Genomic DNA, 20,141 nt, shown 5'->3' with positions numbered 1-20,141 from the left:
AGATGTGGATTTATTCAGCAAGGCACTGACACACACACACACACAGATCCCCAACGTATAAAGTGACAATGACATTAAAATTATTACATATGGAAAATACCATAGAAACAAGATAGAAATAAAAACTGTGGTTTTCTAAAATCTATAAAAGTTTTAACAAGCAATGTCCAATCATGAAATAAGTAAGTTGTGGGGATATATGTATAGCATAGGGAATACAGTCCATAATATTGTAAAAACTTTGTATGGTGACAGATGGTAACTAAACTTATCATGGATATCAGTTAATAATGTATAAAAATATTGAATCATTATGATGTATACCTGAAACTAATAGGGCACTGTATGTCGATTATACTTTAATTAAAAAGAATTTAAAAATAAATAAATATATTAGAGTTTTAACAAGCAGAGTGCCTTATGGTTTCTAAAAACAGTGGTTATAAATTCCTCTGATGCAATATGAGAAAATAATATTAATAATAATAATAAAATTTCCCCTCAAAGACTACTTTGAAATGTTAAGTGGCTTTACTGCAGATGGTAACAATTTCCTCTATCATTTTTTTCTTCAGATAAAAAACCCTCAATATCCATAGTGTAATCTTTTCTTTCTAGTGAAAAATATTTTGAATACAATGCTTAAAAAGAGATACAAGATGCCCCTTAGTTTACCTCCTCATAGTGGTCATGCTAAAATTATCCTAGTTGGATAACTCGACACTCTCATTCTTAAATTTTGGCAAAACATACCTAGGAGTATTTTTTAAAGTACAGTTTTAAATCCAGATGAAATTATTTGCAATTTTTGGGAAGCACTTCTGTGACCTCTATTTTTGAACATTATAATTTTACGGTTTCCATTCTATAACAGTCTATAAAGAAGTCTAAATATGAGGCATCCTTTTGTCTCATATATGACCTCATACAATAAGGAGTAGAAGTGTGTCTCATACATTATTGAGTGAATGGAAGGCTATTATATTTTTAAAATGATAGAGATTACAGAATCATTTACGGAGATTTTTTGGCAATCTGGAGACCCACCATATTTTCAGATTTTTTTTTTTTTTGACACATATTCAAACCTTTTACAAAGTCAATATACAAGGTTGTGCATGAAGAGCGACAACAGGAGTCTAAACAATAAAGTCAGCAGTAAGCCAGGTACTGAAGGCCTCAGTATCAGGCCATGTAAGCACGCAGTGACAGCTCTACTGGCTCCCCATTTGAGCTTCATTCCTCATTCCCAAATGTCTCACAGACACTTAAGTTATCCTGCCAGACTCTCAAATTTTACATGTCTAAAAAAAGGAGTAGAGGTCACTGTTTTCCTTCTAATCTCAGCCTGGGTACAGAAAGCAAGGAAGCAGTTCAACCCAAGATTATCTTCCTTATTTCTGTCACTGTGGTACCCCTTTTCTCTGTGTTGCCAGAGTCCAGATCCACAGCCAGTACCCCTGCCCAATTTTGGGTGCTCTGGAAATCGGTTGTTTCTTCTCACTTTACAATGTCCCCGGAAACCATTCCTTCTTTCCATTTCTCTGCCGCCCATTAACACCAAAAAGTTGAACTGCACAATTCATCTACCCCCTAGTATCTTTTCCCATTTTCTTTATTTTATTTTATTTTATTTATTTGACAGAGAGAAATCACAACTAGGCAGAGAGGCAGGCAGAGAGAGAGGAGGAAGCAGGCTCCCTGAGGAGCAGAGAGCCCGATGCGGGGCTCAATCCCAGGACCCTGGGATCATGACCTGAGCCGAAGGCAGAGGCTTTAACCCACTGAGCCACCCAGGTGCCCCTCCCATTTTCTATACAGGTAATTTTCCTAAAATCCCACTACCACAGTATTCCCTACTATAACACCTTTGCTGGTGTTTAAACTCCTGCAAATAAAATCCACTTCTTAGTCTGGTATTTCCAATCCTCTATAATCATTTCCAATCTGTCTTTCTACAGTGATTTCCTACCACTCTTAGAAGACTTTGGGCCAAAGTAATCCTTCTCATTCCTCCCTCATTTCTGCATGATTTCTCAGCCCTAAACATGCCCCCGTGCCACCTACCCAAACTGTTCCCACTCACTGAAAAATTACTGTGTAAGTACTACACACCAGGAGACAAAGTGCCCACTTCCCCCACAATCTTCCCTTTTGTATCCTCACTATAGTCTTTCCCTCTTCTAAACTCAAAGAACAGAAACTGATTACCCACAATATTTGCAACAATACCATAAAGTATAAATGATGTTTCCATCTGTTTCTCTCTTCCTCTACCGATCCACACACCTCAGCTACCATGGGCCCTTGAAGGCAGTAACCATATTACATATACTTGCTGAGGGTGGCTATGTTGGTTGGCAACCGCTGAAAAGCAGAGGTCAAGACACACTAAGATGTGTGAGAGAATTAGGAAAATGAGAAGATGGGGAGATCTTTCAGACCACAATGTAGGTCTGACAGGGACAGAGGAGAGGCAGGAGGAATGGGTAGGAAGTCTTGGACTGCAGCACAAGTTCCAAGAAGGGTCAGCCAGTCTAATGAGGAGTTGGACCAAAGGCACTCACTGGCAGAGTCCCATGTCTTGCTAGAATGAACCTGACTTTGTGTTCCTGCTCTGCTTGGGTAGTGACAGCCGGTAAAGTGGGGCTTTGAGGCAAATCCACTGAACCACAGAGACAGGAGAACTCAGAGGGTAACTTACAGCTGCACAGCAGAGGGTATGGCACAGTATTATTGTTAATGTAGGTTAAATGAATGTCTAGTAGGTATTTAATGAAAGGAAACTTAACAGAATCAAGGAAAATTATATCAAAAACAATATTGTGTTGCTTGAAATTGAGTAAATTTAGCACAAAGAAATCTGGATTTATAAGACATTAGGAAAGGATTAAATTTTTGAAAGACGAATCACTAGAAAAGGGATCAGCAAACTTTTTCTAAAAAAGGGTCATATAGTCAACATTTTAGGCTTTTTGGGCCCCACGGCCTGTTACAACTATTCTACTTTGCTACTGTAGTGGGAAAGCAGCCACAATAAAGCACATGAATGAGTGTGGCTGTGGCCAAACAAAACTGTATTTAAATAAACAGGCAGTGGGGCCATCTGACCATGGACTATACCTTGCTGAGTTTTACACTAGAGGATTTAAATATAAGTATCTCAAGTACATTTAAAAATACATGCACAATTTACATCTAGTTTTTTAGAACACAGACTACGTAAAGAAGAAATTTGTTAACTCACATTGATTCTTCCAAAAAAAAGGGAAGTTATCCTACTGATTAGAGCAAAATTGCCTTGAGTTAAATCAAAAGGAGAGCCATTAACACTTTAGGAGATAGGGAATTTACAGACTGAAGTAATAGAAGGTCACTACTGGTATCTATTTCATACTTAAAGCATATGACTTGATTTCTAATTAACATCTAAGAATTTTCACTGCAATTAGTTTTCATGATCCACAGTGCTGTATAATAAGCTTATGGGGCCATGACCAACATTAAAAAAAGAGAAGACATGCAACAGAAAATATCACTGGATACTGTGTGTGCCAAGGGTAACTGTTGTTATGAAACCGGTATTTCATGCATTACAATTAAAATACAGTTTTCTGAAGGCTAGAATAAAACAAGCTGGAAGCATGGTTCTATTACGCAACCACTACTATTCACTGCTTGTCAATGACACAGAGTCAGGAGGCAAGTGTTCCTCCAGGCTCCTATGAGCTCTCCTCATATTAGAGAATGAAAATAACAATACGTTAGCCTGGTTTTCTGTGGTTGAACAGTATTAAGATATCACAACATGAAGAAGGTCTATACATCTGCAGAACAGTTTTTCAGGGTGCACTCTATCTCAGATTCTTTGTTTCCCTGCCTCTTACCCTCTTCCCTCCATGCCCTAAGAACTGTGTCATAAATTCAATCAGAGAAAGTCTCCCTTTCTTTGAGAATCCTTGTCATAAACAAGTTGGTGGAAAAACTCTGTTTCCCCAAAATAACTCCCTTTTGTCAGTGACTAATTACTTGAACAGGATAGTTATTTAAAAGTAATAATTATTGCCAAATATATTTTAGAAGGCTAAAACTTCACACATCATTTTTATGTAATGTTGTATTTAGTTATATATTTTGAGCCAAATGCACTCGACTTTTCCCTGTTTTGGCTTGGCTACCAAGAAGCCAGAACTAAATTTGACGTCTGAGTAACTGTTTAATCAATTCTGCTTTTTAACACAATAATCTTTTTCTCTATAGGGCTCCTGCAATTATCCTATATATGCCTATTATAAAATGCCAATCAAATTTTATAGCTGAACTCCTTAAATCCTTTCTTAAAGTAGGATTTAGATTATATATCATAAATAGCAAATACAGTAGTCAAATGACCGTACTATAAATTTAAATGTAAAGTGGTTTTCCACATGATGGCAATAGACTTGATTATAACTGTGCTAAGGACAAACTTTATCTTTTTTCCTCTTAATGTTTTCACACTGAACTATTCTGGAAGATGGTATTCTATTCACCTGCTGCCCTGAACGAACTCTTGGTGGACCTGGATGGTCACATGAATTTTCATTTTCTCTTTTTGTTCTTGCCCTCCACTACCATAATATAATTTTAGAATTTGAAAAATAATAATAAATTAAAATTAGTCAAATACATAACAGAATCCCTCCCCATACTAATTACACAATGGACCACAAAGCTTACCTTCTCACAGGTCTCAGGTGGCAAAACATTTCCAAATATATATGTACATCAATTCCCAGGCATCCATTAATCACTTAAAAAGTTAAGCAGATACAAGTGATGAACAAGTGGAATTTGAATTAAAACATTTCCATTTATATTAGCAACTCCCCCAAAATGAAATGCTTACCTATAATTCTAACAAAATATGCACAAAATCTAAATGAGCAAAACTACAAAAATGAAGAATGAAATCAAAGAAGAATTAAATAGAGAGATATCCCATCTCCATGGATAGGAAGACTCAATATTGGCAGAAGTACTTTCCAATTTAATCTATAGGACAATAGATTCGTTCTATAGATTCTGTGCAATCCCAATAAAAACTCCAGATAATTATTTTATGGATACTGTCTAACTCAGGTAAAAGACTAAGAACAGCCAACTCAATACTGAAGAAGAACAAAGTTGGAAGAATGACTACCTGACTTCAAGACTTACTAGAAAGCTATAGCAATCAACACTGAGGTACTGGTAAAAGAACAGACAAACAGATCAAGGAACAAACAGACAACCCAGAAATAGATCCACATAAGTACAGTCAATTGATCTTTAGAGCAAAGATAGTCTTTTCAACGAATGGTACTAGAACAACTGGACATTGACATGCAAATAAATTAATGTAGTCATAGACTTTACAACCTTCACACAAATTAACTCAAAATCGATCACAGACTTAAATGTAAATCACAACACTGTAAAACTTCTAGAAGATAACACTTAAAAAAACCTAGATGACTTTGGGTATATTGATGACTTTTTAGATTCAACACCAAAGGCATGATCTGTGAAAAAAAGGAAATGATAAAGTGAACTTCATTAAAATTAAAATCTTGTGCTCTGCAAAAGATAATGAGAGACAAACCACACACTGAGAGGAAATCTTTGCAAAAGATACACATAACTGAAGAAGGGCTGTTATCAAAAATACACACAAAAATTTTTTTTTAATTCAACAAGAAAATTAACAACCTGATTCAAGAAAGGGCCAAATTAAATGTGTCCTTTGTTATTTTAAATATATCAAGATATTTTAACTAAAAATTTTACCCAACTGAACCAATTTTATATTATTTATACCTATTTTGGTGTTTTGTCTTTATACTAAATAAGGTTTTTGAAGAAAAAAAAAAAAAAAGAACCAAAGACCTGAACAGATTACCTTATAAAATAAGATATACAGATGACAAATAATCATATGAAAAGATGTTCAGCATGATATATCATTAGCGAACTGCAAATTAAAACAATGAAACACTACTACATGTCTATTAGAATGGCCAAAATCCAGAACACTGACAACCCCAAATGCTGATGAGAATGTGGAACAACAGGGACTCTTACTCCCTGCTGGTGGGAATGCCAGGACAGTAGGGCAATTTCTTACAAAACTAAACATGCTTTTGCCATATGATCCAGCAATCACACTCCTTGGTATTTACCCAAAGGAACTGAAAACTATCCTTATATGGAAAGCTGCACATAGATGCTTAGTTTTTTAAATATTTTTTAAAAAAATTTTATTTATTTGTTTGGTAGGGGGTGGTGTGCCACAAGCAGGGGGAGTGGCAGGCAGAGGAAGAAGCAGATTCCCCCCTGAGCAGGGAGCCCGATGCAGGACTCGACCCCAGGACCCCAGGATCATGACCTAAACTGAAGGCAGATGCTTGACCAATTGAGCCACATAGGCACCCCACACAGATGCTTATAAAAGCTTTATTCAAATTGCCAAAACTTGGGAGCAACCAAGATGTTCTTCAGTAGATGAATAGATAAACTGTGGTATATCTAAACAATGGATTATTATTTAGCGCTAAAAACAAAAGAGCCATCAAGCCATGAAAAGACATGGAAGAATCTTCAAAAGCTACAGTAATTAAAACAGTATGATACTGACATAAAAAGAGACATTGGATTAATGGAACAGAATATAGAGCCCCAAAATAAATCTATGCATGTTATGGTTAATTAATTTACGACAAAGGAGTCAAGAATATACCATGGGGAAAAGAGAGTCTCTTCAAGAAATAATGCTGGGAAGGGGCACCTGGGTGGCTCAGTGGGTTAAAGCCTCTGCCTTTGGCTCAGATCATGATCTCAGGGTCCTGAAATCAAGTCCCGCATCAGGCTCTCCGCTCGGGGGGAAGCCTGCTTCCTCCTCTCTCTCTCTGCCTGCCTCTCTGCCTACTTGTGATCTCTCTCTCTGTCAAATAAATAAATAAATAAAGAGTCTCTCTCCCTCTCCTCTGCCCCTCCTTCCCGCTCACTCACACTCTCTCTGTCTCGAAAACAAAAATTTAAAAAAATTTTTTAAAAAAAGAAATAATGCTGGGAAAATTGGACAGCCATATACAAAAGAAGTAAACTGGACACAAAATTAACTCCAAATGGATTAAAGACTTCAACATAAGACCTAAAAGCATAAAACTCCTAGAAGAAAACAAAGGTGGCCAGCTCTTTAAAATAGGTCTTGGCAACGTTTTTTTTTGAAATCTGATACCAAAAGCAAAAGTAACTAAAGCAAAAATAAACAATTAGGCCTACATCAAACTAAAAAGCTTTTGCACAGCAAAGGAAACCATCAATAAAATGAAAAGGCAACCTACTGAATGGGAGAAAATAATTGCAAATCATGATGTATCCAATAAGGGACCAATATTCAAAATATATAAAGAACTCAACTCAATAGCAAACAAATAAACAATCGGATTAAAAAATGGGCAGGACGCGAGTCAAGATGGCGGAGAAGTAGCAGCCTGAGACTACATCAGGTAGCAGGGGATCAGCTCGATAGCTTATCTAAACATTGCAAACACCTACAAATCCAACGGGAGATTGAAGAGAAGAAGAACAGCAACTCTAGAAACAGAAAATCAACCACTTTCTGAAAGGTAGGACTGGCAGAGAAGTGAATCTAAAACGACGGGAAGATAGACCGCGGGGGGAGGGGCCGGCTCCCGGCAAGCGGCGGAGGAACGGAGCACAAAATCAGGACTTTTAAGAGTCTGTTCCACTGAGGGACATTGCTCCAGAGGCTAAACCAGGGTGAAGCCCACGCGGGGTCAGCGTGGCCCCAGGTCCTGCAGGGTCACAGAAGGATCGGGGGTGTCAGAGTGTTGGAGAGCTCGCAGGTATTAGAACGGAGAAGCCGGCTGCAGAGACAGAGCCGAGGACTGAACTCTCAGCTCTGGGTTACCTTGAACTGGTCGCGGGCTGGGTGAGCTCGGAGCGCGGCTAGAGGCTGGGGATACGGGAGTGATTGGGTGCTGTCCTTTGGGGGCGCACTGAGGAGGGGGGCACCAGGCTCTCGGCTCCTCCGGGCCGGAGACTGGGAGGCCGCCATTTTCATTCCCGTCCTCCGGAACTCTACGGAAAGCGTTCAGGGAACAGAAGCTCCCAAAAGCGAACCCGAGCTGATTACTTAGTCCGGCCGCCAGTAAGGGCGGTGCAATCCCGCCTCGGGCAAAGACACTTGAGAATCACTATAACAGGCCCCTCCCCCAGAAGATCAACAAAATATCCAGCCAGGACGAAGTTCATCTATCAAGGAAAGTAGGTTCAATTCCTAAGAAAGCAGAGCAATTCCAGAGGAGGAGAAAGCAAAGCACGGAACTCATGGCTTTCTCCCCATGATTCTTTAGTCTTGTGGCTACTTCAATTTTTTTTTTTCTTTTTTCAATTTTTTTTCTTTTTTCTTTTTTCTTCTTCTGCTAAATTTTTTAAAAAATTTACCCTTTTCTTTTTTAACGTTTTTTGACTAGTTTATCTAAATATATATATTTTTTCTTTCTTTTTTATATTTTTTCATTTGTTTTATTTTTTAAATTTTTTTCTTTTTTTTTTTTTCAGAACCTGTTTTTATCCCCTTTCTCCCCCCCACAATTAGGGGTCTCTTCTGATTTGGTTACAGCGCATTTTTCTGGGGTCATTGCCACGCTTTTAGTAGTTTATTTGCTCCTTCATATCCTCTTATCTGGACAAAATGACAAGGCGGAAAAAATCACCACAAACAAAAGAACAAGAGACAGTACCGAAGGCTAGGGACCTAATCAACACAGACATTGGTAATATGTCAGATCAAGAGTTCAGAATGACGATTCTGAACATTCTAGCCGGGCTCGAAAAAGGCATGGAAGATATTAGAGAAACCCTCTCTGGAGATATTAAAGCCCTTTCTGGAGAAATTAAAGAACTAAAATCTAACCAAGTTGAAATCAAAAAAGCTATTAATGAGGTGCAATCAAAAATGGAGGCTCTCACTGCTAGGATCAATGAGGCAGAAGAAAGAATTAGTGATATAGAAGACCAAATGACAGAGAATAAAGAAGCCGAGCAAAAGAGGGACAAACAGCTACTGGACCATGAGGGGAGAATTCGAGAGATAAGTGACACCATAAGACGAAACAACATTAGAATAATTGGGATTCCAGAAGAAGAAGAAACAGAGAGGGGAGCAGAAGGTCTATTGGAGAGAATCATTGGAGAGAATTTCCCTAATATGGCAAAGGGAACAAGCATCAAAATCCAGGAGGTGCAGAGAACCCCCCTCAAAGTCAACAAGAATAGGTCCACACCCCGTCACCTAATAGTAAAATTTACAAGTCTTAGCGACAAAGAGAAAATCCTGAAAGCAGCCCGAGAAAAGAAGTCTGTAACATACAATGGTAAAAATATTAGATTGGAAGCAGACTTATCCACAGAGACCTGGCAGGCCAGGAAGAGCTGGCATGATATATTCAGAGCACTCAACAAGAAAAACATGCAGCCAAGAATACTCTATCCAGCTAGGCTATCACTGAAAATAGAAGGAGAGATAAAAAGCTTCCAGGACAAACAAAAACTGAAAGAATTTGCAAACACCAAACCAGCTCTACAGGAAATATTGAAAGGGGTCCTCTAAGCAAAGAGAGAGCCTAAAAGTAGTAGATCAGAAAGGTACAGAGACAATATACAGTAACAGTCACCTTACTGACTAATAATGGCACTAAATTCATATCTCTCAATAGTTACCCTGAATGTTAATGGGCTAAATGCCCCAATCAAAAGACACAGGGTATCAGAATGGATAAAAAAACAAAACCCATCAGTATGTTGCCTACAAGAAACTCATTTTAGACGCGAAGACACCTCCAGATTTAAAGTGAGGGGGTGGAAAACAATTTACCATGCTAATGGGCATCAGAAGAAAGCTGGGGTGGCAATCCTTATATCAGATCAATTAGATTTTAAGCCAAAGACTATAATAAGAGAGGAGGAAGGACACTATATCCTACTCAAAGGGTCTGTCCAACAAGAAGATCTAACAATTTTAAATATCTATGCCCCTAACGAGGGAGCAGCCAACTATATCAACCAATTAATAACAAAATCAAAGAAACACATCAATAATAATACAATAATAGTAGGGGACTTGAACACTCCCCTCACTGAAATGGACAGATCATCCAAGCAAAAGATCAACAAGGAAATAAAGGCCTTAAATGACACACTGGACCAGATGGACATCACAGATATATTCAGAACATTTCATCCCAAAGCAACAGAATACACATTCTTCTCTAGTGCACATGGAACCTTCTCCAGAATAGATCACATCCTGGGTCACAAATCAGGTCTCAACCGGTATCAAAAGATTAGGATCATTCCCTGCATATTTTCAGACCACAATGCTCTGAAGCTAGAACTCAATCACAAGAGGAAAGCTGGAAAGAACCCAAATACATGGAGACTAAACAGCATCCTTCTAAAGAATGAATGGGTCAACCAGGAAATTAAAGAAGAATTGAAAAAATTCATGGAAACAAATGATAATGAAAACACAACAGTTCAAAATCTGTGGGACACAGCAAAGGCAGTCCTGACAGGAAAATATATAGCGGTACAAGCCTTTCTCAAGAAACAAGAAAGGTCTCAAGTACACAACCTAACCCTACACGTAAAGGAGCTGGACAAAGAACAAGAAAGAAACCCTAAACCCAGCAGGAGAAGAGAAATCATAAAGATCAGAGCAGAAATCAATTGAAATAGAAACCAAAAAAACAATAGAACAAATCAATGAAACTAGGAGCTGGTTCTTTGAAAGAATCAATAAGATTGATAAACCCCTGGCCAGACTCATCAAAAAAGAAAAGAGAAAGGACCCAAATCAATAAAATCATGAATGAAAGACGAGAGATCACAACTAACACCAAAGAAATACAGACAATTATAAGAACATACTATGAGCAACTCTACGCCAACAAATTGGACAATCTGGAAGAAATGGATGCATTCCTAGAGACATATAAACTACCACAACTGAACCAGGAAGAAATAGAAAACCTGAACAGGCCCATAACCAGTAAGGAGATTGAAACAGTCATCAAAAATCTCCAAACAAACAGAAGCCCAGGGCCACACGGCTTCCCAGGGGAATTCTACCAAACATTTAAAGAAGAACTCATTCCTATTCTCCTGAAACTGTTCCAAAAAATAGAAACGGAAGGAAAACTTCCAAACTCATTTTATGAGGCCAGCATCACCTTGATCCCAAAACCAGACAAGGATCCCACCAAAAAAGAGAACTACAGACCAATATCCTTGATGAACACAGACGCAAAAATTCTCACCAAAATACTAGCCAATAGGATTCAACAGTACATTAAAAGGATTATTCACCACGATCAAGTGGGATTTATTCCAGGGCTGCAGGGTTGGTTCAACATCCGCAAATCAATCAATGTGATAGAACACATTAATAAAAGAAAGAACAAGAACGATATGATACTCTCAATAGATGCTGAAAAAGCATTTGACAAAGTACAGCATCCCTTCCTGATCAAAACTCTTCAAAGTGTAGGGATAGAGGGCACATACCTCAATATTATCAAAGCCATCTATGAAAAACCCACCGCAAATATCATTCTCAATGGAGAAAAACTGAAAGCTTTTACGCTAAGGTCAGGAACACGGCAGGGATGTCCATTATCACCACTGCTATTCAACATAGTACTAGAAGTCCTAGCCTCAGCAATCAGACAACAAAAAGTAATTAAAGGCATCCAAATCGGTAAAGAAGAAGTAAAACTATCACTCTTTGCAGATGATATGATACTATATGTGGAAAACCCAAAAGACTCCACTCCAAAACTGCTAGAACTTGTACAGGAATTCAGTAAAGTGTCAGGATATATAAAATCAATGCACAGAAATCAGTTGCATTTCTGTACACCAACAACAAGACAGAAAAAAGAGAAATTAAGGAGTCAATCCCATTTACAATTGCACCCAAAACTATAAGATAGCTAGGAATAAACCTAACCAAAAAGGCTAAGAATCTACACGCAGAAAACTATAAAATACTCATGAAAGAAATTGAGGAAGACACAAAGAAATGGAAAAATGTTCCATGCTCCTGGATTGGAAGAATAAATATTGTGAAAATATCCATGCTACCTAAAGCAATCTACACATTTAATGCAATCCCTATCAAAATACCATCCATTTTTTTCAAAGAAATGGAACAAATATCCTCAAATTTATATGGAACCAGAAAAGACCTCGAATAGCCAAAGGAATATTGAAAAAGAAAGCCAAAGTTGGTGTCATCACAATTCCGGACTTCAATCTCTATTACAAAGCTGTCATCATCGAGACAACATGGTACTGGCACAAAAACAGACACATAGATCAGTGGAACAAAATAGAGAGCCCAGAAATCGACCCTCAACTCTATGGTCAACTCATCTTCGACAAAGCAGGAAAGAATGTCTGATGGGAAAAAGACAGTCTCTTCAATAAATGGTGCTGGGAAAATTGGACAGCCACATGCAGAAAAATGAAATTGGACCACTTCCTTACACCACACACGAAAATAGACTCCAAATGGATGAAGGACCTCAATGTGAGAAAGGAATCCATCAAAATCCTTGAGAAGAATGCAGGCAGCAACCTCTTCGACCTCAGCCGTAGCAACATCTTCCTAGGAACAACAGCAAAGGCAAGGGAAGCAAGGGCAAAAATGAACTATTGGGATTTCATCAAGATCAAAAGCTTTTGCACAGCACAGGAAACAGTTAACAAAACCAAAAGACAACTGACAGAATGGGAGAAGATATTTGCAAACGACATATCAGATAAAGGTCTAGTATCCAAAATCTATAAGGAACTTAGCAAACTCAATACCCATAGAACAAACAATCCAATCAAGAAATGGGCAGAGGACATGAACAGACATTTCTGCAAAGAAGACATCCAGATGGCCAACAGACACATGAAAAAGTGCTCCACGTCACTCGGCATCAGGGAAATACAAATCAAAACCACAATGAGATATCACCTCACACCAGTCAGAATGGCTAAAATTAACAAGTCAGGAAATGACAGATGCTGGCGAGGATGTGGAGAAAGGGGAACCCTCCTCCACTGTTGGTGGGAATGCAAGCTGGTGCAACCACTCTGGAAAACAGCATGGAGGTTCCTCAAAATGTTGAAAATAGAACTACCCTATGACCCAGCAATTGCACTACTGGGTATTTACCCTAAAGATACAAACATAGTGATCCGAAGGGGCACGTGTACCCGAATGTTTATAGCAGCAATGTCTGCAATAGCCAAACTATGGAAAGAACCTAGATGTCCATCAACAGATGAATGGATAAAGATGTGGTATATATACACAATGGAATACTATGCAGCCATCAAAAGAAATGAAATCTTGCCATTTGCGACGACGTGGATGGAACTAGAGCGTATCATGCTTAGTGAAATAAGTCAATCGGAGAAAGACAACTATCATATGATCTCCCTGATATGAGGACATGGAGAAGCAACATGGGGGGTTAGGGGGATAGGAGAAGAATAAATGAAACAAGATGGGATTGGGAGGGAGACAAACCATAAATGACTCTTAATCTCACAAAACAAACTGGGGGTTGCTGGGGGGAGGTGGGGTTGGGAGAGGGGGAGGGGGTTATGGACATTGGGGAGGGTATGTGCTATCGTGAGTGCTGTGAAGTGTGTAAACCTGGCGATTCACAGACCTGTACCCCTGGGGATAAAAATACATTATATGTTTATTAAAAAAAAAAAAAAATTTGGAAGGGGAGGCGAACCATAAGAGACTATAGACTCTGAAAAACAACCTGAAGGGTCAGGGGTGGGAGGTTGGGGGAACAGGTGGTGGGTAATGGGGAGGGCACGTTTTGCATGGAGCACTGGGTGTTGTGCAAAAACAATACTGTTACGCTGAAAAAATAAATAAAATGGAAAAAAAAATGGGCAGAAGAACTTTGGAGAACAGTGTGGAGATTCCTGAAGAAATTAAGAATAGAGCTTCCCTATGACCCTGCAATTGCACTGCTGGGTATTTACCCCAAAGATACAGATGTAGTGAAAAGAAGAGCCATCTGTACCCCAATGTTCATAGCAGCAATGGCCACGGTCGCCAAACTGTGGAAAGAACCGAGATGCCCTTCAATGGACGAATGGATAAGGAAGATGTGGTCCATATACACAATGGAGTATTATGCCTCCATCAGAAAGGATGAATACCCAACTTTTGTAGCAACATGGACGGGACTGGAAGAGATTATGCTGAGCGAAATAAGTCAAGCAGAGAGAGTCAAGTATCATATGGTCTCCCTTATTTGTGGAGCATAACAAAGAACACGGTGGACACGGGGAGATGGAGAGGAGAGGGAGTTGAGGGAAACTGGAAGGGGAGATGAACCATGAGAGACTATGGACTCTGAAAAACAACCAGAGGGTTTTAGAAGGGGCGGGGGGGCAGGGGTGGGAGGTTGGGGGAACCAGGTGGTGGGTAATAGGGAGGGCACATACTGCATGGAGCACTGGGTGTGGTGCAAAAACAATGAACACTGTTACGCTGAAATAAACAAATAAAAAAAAAATGGGCAGAAGATCTGAATGGACATTTTTCCAAAGAAGACATACAGAATGGCCAACAGACATATGAAGATGCTCAACCTCACTAATTATCAGGAAAAAAATGAAAACTACAATGAGATATCACTTCATACTCTTTAGGATGATTATTATCAAAAACACAAAAGAAATAACAAGAGTTGGTGAGAATGTGGAGAAAATGAAACCCTTGTACGGTATTGTGGGAATGTAAGTCAGTGTGACCACTATGGAGTTTCCTCAAAAAATTAAGGATTAAACCACCATATGACCCAACAATCCCTTCTGGGTATTTATCCAAAGAAAACAAAACCACTAATTCAAAAAGATATATGCATCCCCATGTTCTTGCATCATTACTTATAATAGCCAAGATATGGACACAACCACATCACACCGGTAGATGAATAGATAAAGAAGATGTGGTATATTTATACAATCGAATGTTACTTTGTCATAAAAAAAGAATGAAATCTTGCCATTTGCAACAACATAGATGGATCTCAGGAACAATATGCTAAGTGAAATAAGTTAGACAAAGGAAGATAAATACTGTATGATCTCTCTTATATGTGAGATCTATAAAACAAACAAACAAGAACAAAATTAAGAAACCCACCAAGCTCATAGATACAAGAGAACAGATTGGTGGCTGCAAAACTAGGGGTGGAGGTAGAGGGGAAGAAATGGATGAACTATTTTTTTTTTTTTTTTAAGATTTTTTTTTTTTTTTAATTTGACAGAGAGAGATCACAAGTAGATAGAGAGGCAGGCAGAGAGAGAGAGAGAGGGAAGCAGGCTCCCTGCTGAGCAGAGAGCCCGATGTGGGACTCGATCCCAGGACCCCGAGATCATGACCTGAGCCGAAGGCAGCGGCTTAACCCACTGAGCCACCCAGGCGCCCCTGAACTATTTTTTTTAAAAGATTTATTTATTTATTTTTATTTGAGAGGCAGAGAGAGAGAACACAGAGGGAGAGAGTGAAGGAGAAGGAGACTCTCTGCTGAGCAGGGAGCCTGAGGCTGGGTTTGATCCCAGAACCCTGAGATCATGATCTGAGCCAAAGGCAGGCAGTTAACTGACTGAGCCACCCAAGTACTCCAAGAACTGTCTTTTTTCAGTTTAATTAAATGCAATGTAAATTTTTAAAAGTTTAAAAATGATAAAGAAATGAGCCTTCAAGCCACAAAAAGACATGGAGTAAACTTAGATGCAAATTACTAAGTGACAAAAGCCAATGTGCAAAGATTATATACTATATGACTCCAACTATACAATATTCTGGAAAAGGCAAATGATAGAGACAGTAAAAAGTTCAGTGGTTGTGAGGGATGGCAGGGAAAGAGAAAAAATAGGTGGAGCAGAGGATTTTTGGAGCAGTGGGTACATATCATTCTACTTTTGTCAAAACCCATGGAACATACAACACCAGGAGTGAACACTAATATAAGCTGTGGACATTGGGTAACAATGATGTGTCACTGTAGGTTCATGAATTGTAACAAATGTCCCATGCAGGGACATTTGTAACAAATGTCCCATTGTAACAAATGTCCCTGTGTATCAGGGACAGGGAGTATATGGGAATTTTATACTTTATTTTGCTGTGAACCTAAAAACCACTCTAAAAAAGTTTTTGTTTATTTTTGTTTGTTTGTTTTTTTTTAAGTTAGGCAGAGAAAAGGGGGAAGAGATTGTAATTACATGAACTTTTCTAATAATTTCAATTTTAGGAAGGTCTTCAACTACAATATGGTATCCATGTCAACTGACACAGTGATAAAAAAAAAATCCTATGAGGAAAAAAAAACCCTAAAAGTAGTCCCTAAAAAGTCTTGAAATGCCACATTATTCACACAATAATCACTAGGTAAAACATTATTTTCCTTCTGTTATCAAGCTCTTAGCTTTCTCACTCTTCATTATTCCACTCTTCTGGAGATCTGTTGAGCAGCATATTCTCTCTAAACAAACTAGCTGATGTCTAAAATCATATTCTATCAAATCTTGAGCATTAAGTATGCTTAAAAAATATTCTCATGAGGGGTACCTGGATGGCTCTGATGTTTAATTGTCCAACTCGTGATTTGAGCTCAGGTCATGATCTCAGGCTCATGAGATACAGCCCCGTGTCAGGCTCCCGCTGGGTACAGAGCATGCTTAAGATTCTCTTTCCATCTCCTTCTGTCTGTTCCCTCCTCTCCACCTTCAAAAAAATATATTTTCATGATGTAGTTAATAGACCCGAACCAAGATAATGTAACGAAGCATAACTGCCATTAACAAAATGATAGAAATGTGTATTTTAAAGACAAAGAATTACCTTTAAAATTGTACATATTCAAACAACAATGGATACTTTATTTTCTGGCTGACTGGTATGGCAAGAGTATCTGGGATATATAACGTGTTTAGAGGTAGTCATTTAAATGTTTATAAAAAGGTGATTTTACTTTAACCATTTACCTTTATATATTGTTTGAGACGAATACACAGATACAGGAAATACTCCTACCATTTTGAAGACTTCTGAGATCAAATGGAGATGCAATGAGGAAAGAAAACCATTTGGACTATCTAAAGGTTCAATGCAATCTGTGATGGACTGAATTCTCACCAAATTTCTTCAAGAAATAACCAGGATAATATAATCTTTGTTAAGATAGCACAGATACAAGGCTCAAAGCTTGCAAAGAAAAGACTAGAAAGAAATACATATGCAATTTCTAGCTGGCTATTTCTAGGTAGTAGGATAGTAAGTGCTTTAATTTTTTTAATTTCCTAGTTTATTTACAATGAACATGTGACATGTTTTTAATTTTTTTTTAAAATCAATACTTTTAGCATTCAAATTAAATGAAGAAAATGTATATAGTAGGAAAGGGTGTTGTTCACTTGGTATTTAAGACAGGACCCTATCCCTCTGGGAGATCTGTCCAAAGACAGTCTTAGACTATAGTCCCAAATTACCTCAAGAAGAAACAGCTCACCACACTCACACATAATGAAATTTCATTTTTTACGTTTTTAAAGGTTTTTTTTTTTTCCTTTTTTTTTTTTGTAATTTCTACACCCAACTTGGGGCTTACATTTACAACCCTGAGATCAAGAGTCACATGCTCTTTTGACTGAGCCAGCCAGGCACCCCTCATTTTTTATATTAAGAAAATTTATGCCATTTAAATGCAAAGATACTAATAAGTGAGCTAAAACTGTGGATAAGAAATGAGGAGTAATACTTGAAAGGCACATGATCATCCAAGAATACAGATGGGAAAGGAATGTGTTCTAACCAACATCCATTATCCAGCATACACTGATCCTAAAAGCACCTTGAAAAGGCAGAATTACTGAACAATGCAAAGCACCTTGGCATACAATACAACAATGCAGCCTGTTTTGCCTTTTGCAGTAGTATCTTAGAAAGTCATAAAATCAAAATGTTTCCGTCCAATGAATAAGGTAGGTGGTCCAAACAACATGCTCTACTATACATATTTTCAAAAGCAAGATATCAAAACAAACACAACACTGAAAAGAAACTTATGATAACTGATTTGAAAAACTTTGGAAGTTTGAAAATTAAATCACACTATAAAGACAAAAATTCTGAAATGAGTTCAGGAAAGTTTAGCTGCTTCAAATTTGATTCATAAATAGTTTTCGAGGCAGACAGCCAAGTTACACTAAATACATATCTAAACATGTATGAATAAGATTTGTTAGGAAAAGCAGCTCATTTACCATAGAAAGTAGCTCTACAACAGCAGAGTTAGCTCAGAATTAGTCTCCAAAGAATCACCAACAGCAAAATTGCTAAAATTGTAGAGAATGCATCCTTAATGATTTTCAACCATGGAGCACAGCAGCATGTTGTACAGAGAAATTTTTTGGTGCACACTTTATGTAGCACATTTTAGAAGCATTTTTGTAAAAAAAAAAAAAAGGCAAAAAAAAGGTTTTGTACTAACTTGAATTTAAACAAGTTTTTGTACTTCAAGTACTGGTTTTCAGTTGTACAGAAAAACTATACATTCACTGTCCACTATGTAATCACAGGGTAAAATTACTATTGAGCAATGACTAATAAAGGGCTTGAATACTTAGAAATGGGACCACAGATTCTCCCAATGAAAATAAAACGTTCCTAAATACAAATTTTTTTTTTTTTAAGATTTTATTTATTTATTTGACAGAGAGAGAGAGATCACAAGTAGGCAGAGAGGCAGGCTGAGAGAGAGGAGGAAGCAGGTCCCTGCGGAGCAGAGAGCCCGATGTGGGGCTCGATCCCAGGACCCTGAGATCATGACCCGAGCCGAAGGCAGCGGCTTAATCCACTGAGCCACCCAGGCGCCCCCTAAATACAAATCTTAACATTAAATCATGGTTTCTAGATTTAGAGAGAACTTAAAAAGAAAAATGCTACTACAGGTTAAGAGCTAGGTGTTTTCTGCCTGCTTTTTGGATGAGTAGGTGATTTCCTAAAAAGGTGGTGGGAGTACCTGGGTGGCTCAGTGGGTAAAGTGTATGACTCTTGGTTTAGGCTGAAGTCATGATCTCGGGGTCCTGGGATCAAGCCCAGCATAGGGCTCTATGCTCAACGCTGAGTCAGCTTGTCCCTCTGTTTCTACTCCTCCTCCAGCTCCTTCTTTCCCTCTCACATAAATAAAATCTTTTTTAAAAAGTTAAAAAAATGTTCACATGGCAGTAAAAAGAATTAGCATGTAGGCCTATGCCACATGTGACTACTCCAAATTGAGACACATTTTAAGTGTAAAGTATGCATTGGATTTTAAAGATTTGGTACAAAGACAGAATGCAAAGTACCTCATTAATACTTTTCTGTATCGATTAGAAGTTGAAGTAACTTATTAAAATTAATCTTATTTTATTTTTTTGCTTTTTAAAAAGTAAAACACAACCTGATTTTGTCTTCAGCAGTTTACTACCAGAAAAAATGTAAAATTACATCCGTGGTTCATATTATATTTCTATTGGATTGTGCTGATCTAAGCCAGTGCAAGGTAAAAATGCTCTAGTAACATGACACTGTCAGAGAAGGCAGTCTGCACAATGGTTAGGAAAGGGAGGATGCCCTGTCTGAAATCTGTATTCAATTCTTGATCTTGATTCCACTTGTGTGAGCATGGGCAAGTTATTTTACCTTCCTGACTCTGTTTTCTCACCTCATAAATAATACAGATGGTTCAAGAGCTGCCTCTTCTATGAAGAAAGTTAAATGTGAATTAGCTTATGTGTAATTGGTGAATAGGGGAAAGATGTTATATCCTATGCAGTTTTTTCCCAGAACGTTAAAGGTCTGGAGAGATCAGAGGTGATCTTTCTACAATTACAAAGGCTTTAGCCACAAGTAAAGACCTTAATGACAAAACATGAAAATCCTCCAGTAGTTCCTTTGGTTTAAGAAGCAGATGGTTAGTGGCTTCAAGTATCCCTGCATTTTTCATCAAGCAACCTGG

General features: G+C 38.1%; 1 protein-coding gene across 7 annotated transcripts in view; it reads right to left on the bottom strand.

The window, feature by feature from the left end:
* TCAIM (T cell activation inhibitor, mitochondrial) overlaps window positions 1–20,141 on the bottom strand; it is a 58,422-nt gene that overhangs the window by 33,336 nt on the left and 4,945 nt on the right. For 6 of the 7 annotated variants that reach the window (XM_046002158.1, XM_046002157.1, XM_046002160.1 and 3 more), the window contains exons 2-3: window positions 16,712–16,867; window positions 4,720–4,792 (exon numbers count right to left, since the gene is read on the bottom strand). In XM_046002158.1, coding sequence (XP_045858114.1) covers window positions 4,720–4,748 — 29 coding nt within the window. In that variant the 5' untranslated portion in view covers window positions 4,749–4,792; window positions 16,712–16,867. Of the gene's footprint in view, window positions 1–4,719; window positions 4,793–16,711; window positions 16,868–18,405; window positions 18,584–20,141 lie in introns of those variants that run through there. The other variant, XM_046002155.1, reaches the window with a different exon arrangement.

Source organism: Meles meles, chromosome 4 (assembly GCF_922984935.1).
Source record: "Meles meles chromosome 4, mMelMel3.1 paternal haplotype, whole genome shotgun sequence".
In the NCBI taxonomy this organism is placed as follows: domain Eukaryota; kingdom Metazoa; phylum Chordata; class Mammalia; order Carnivora; family Mustelidae; genus Meles; species Meles meles.
Note: the sequence above shows the minus strand (reverse complement) of the source record. Positions and strands in the feature narration are given on the sequence as shown.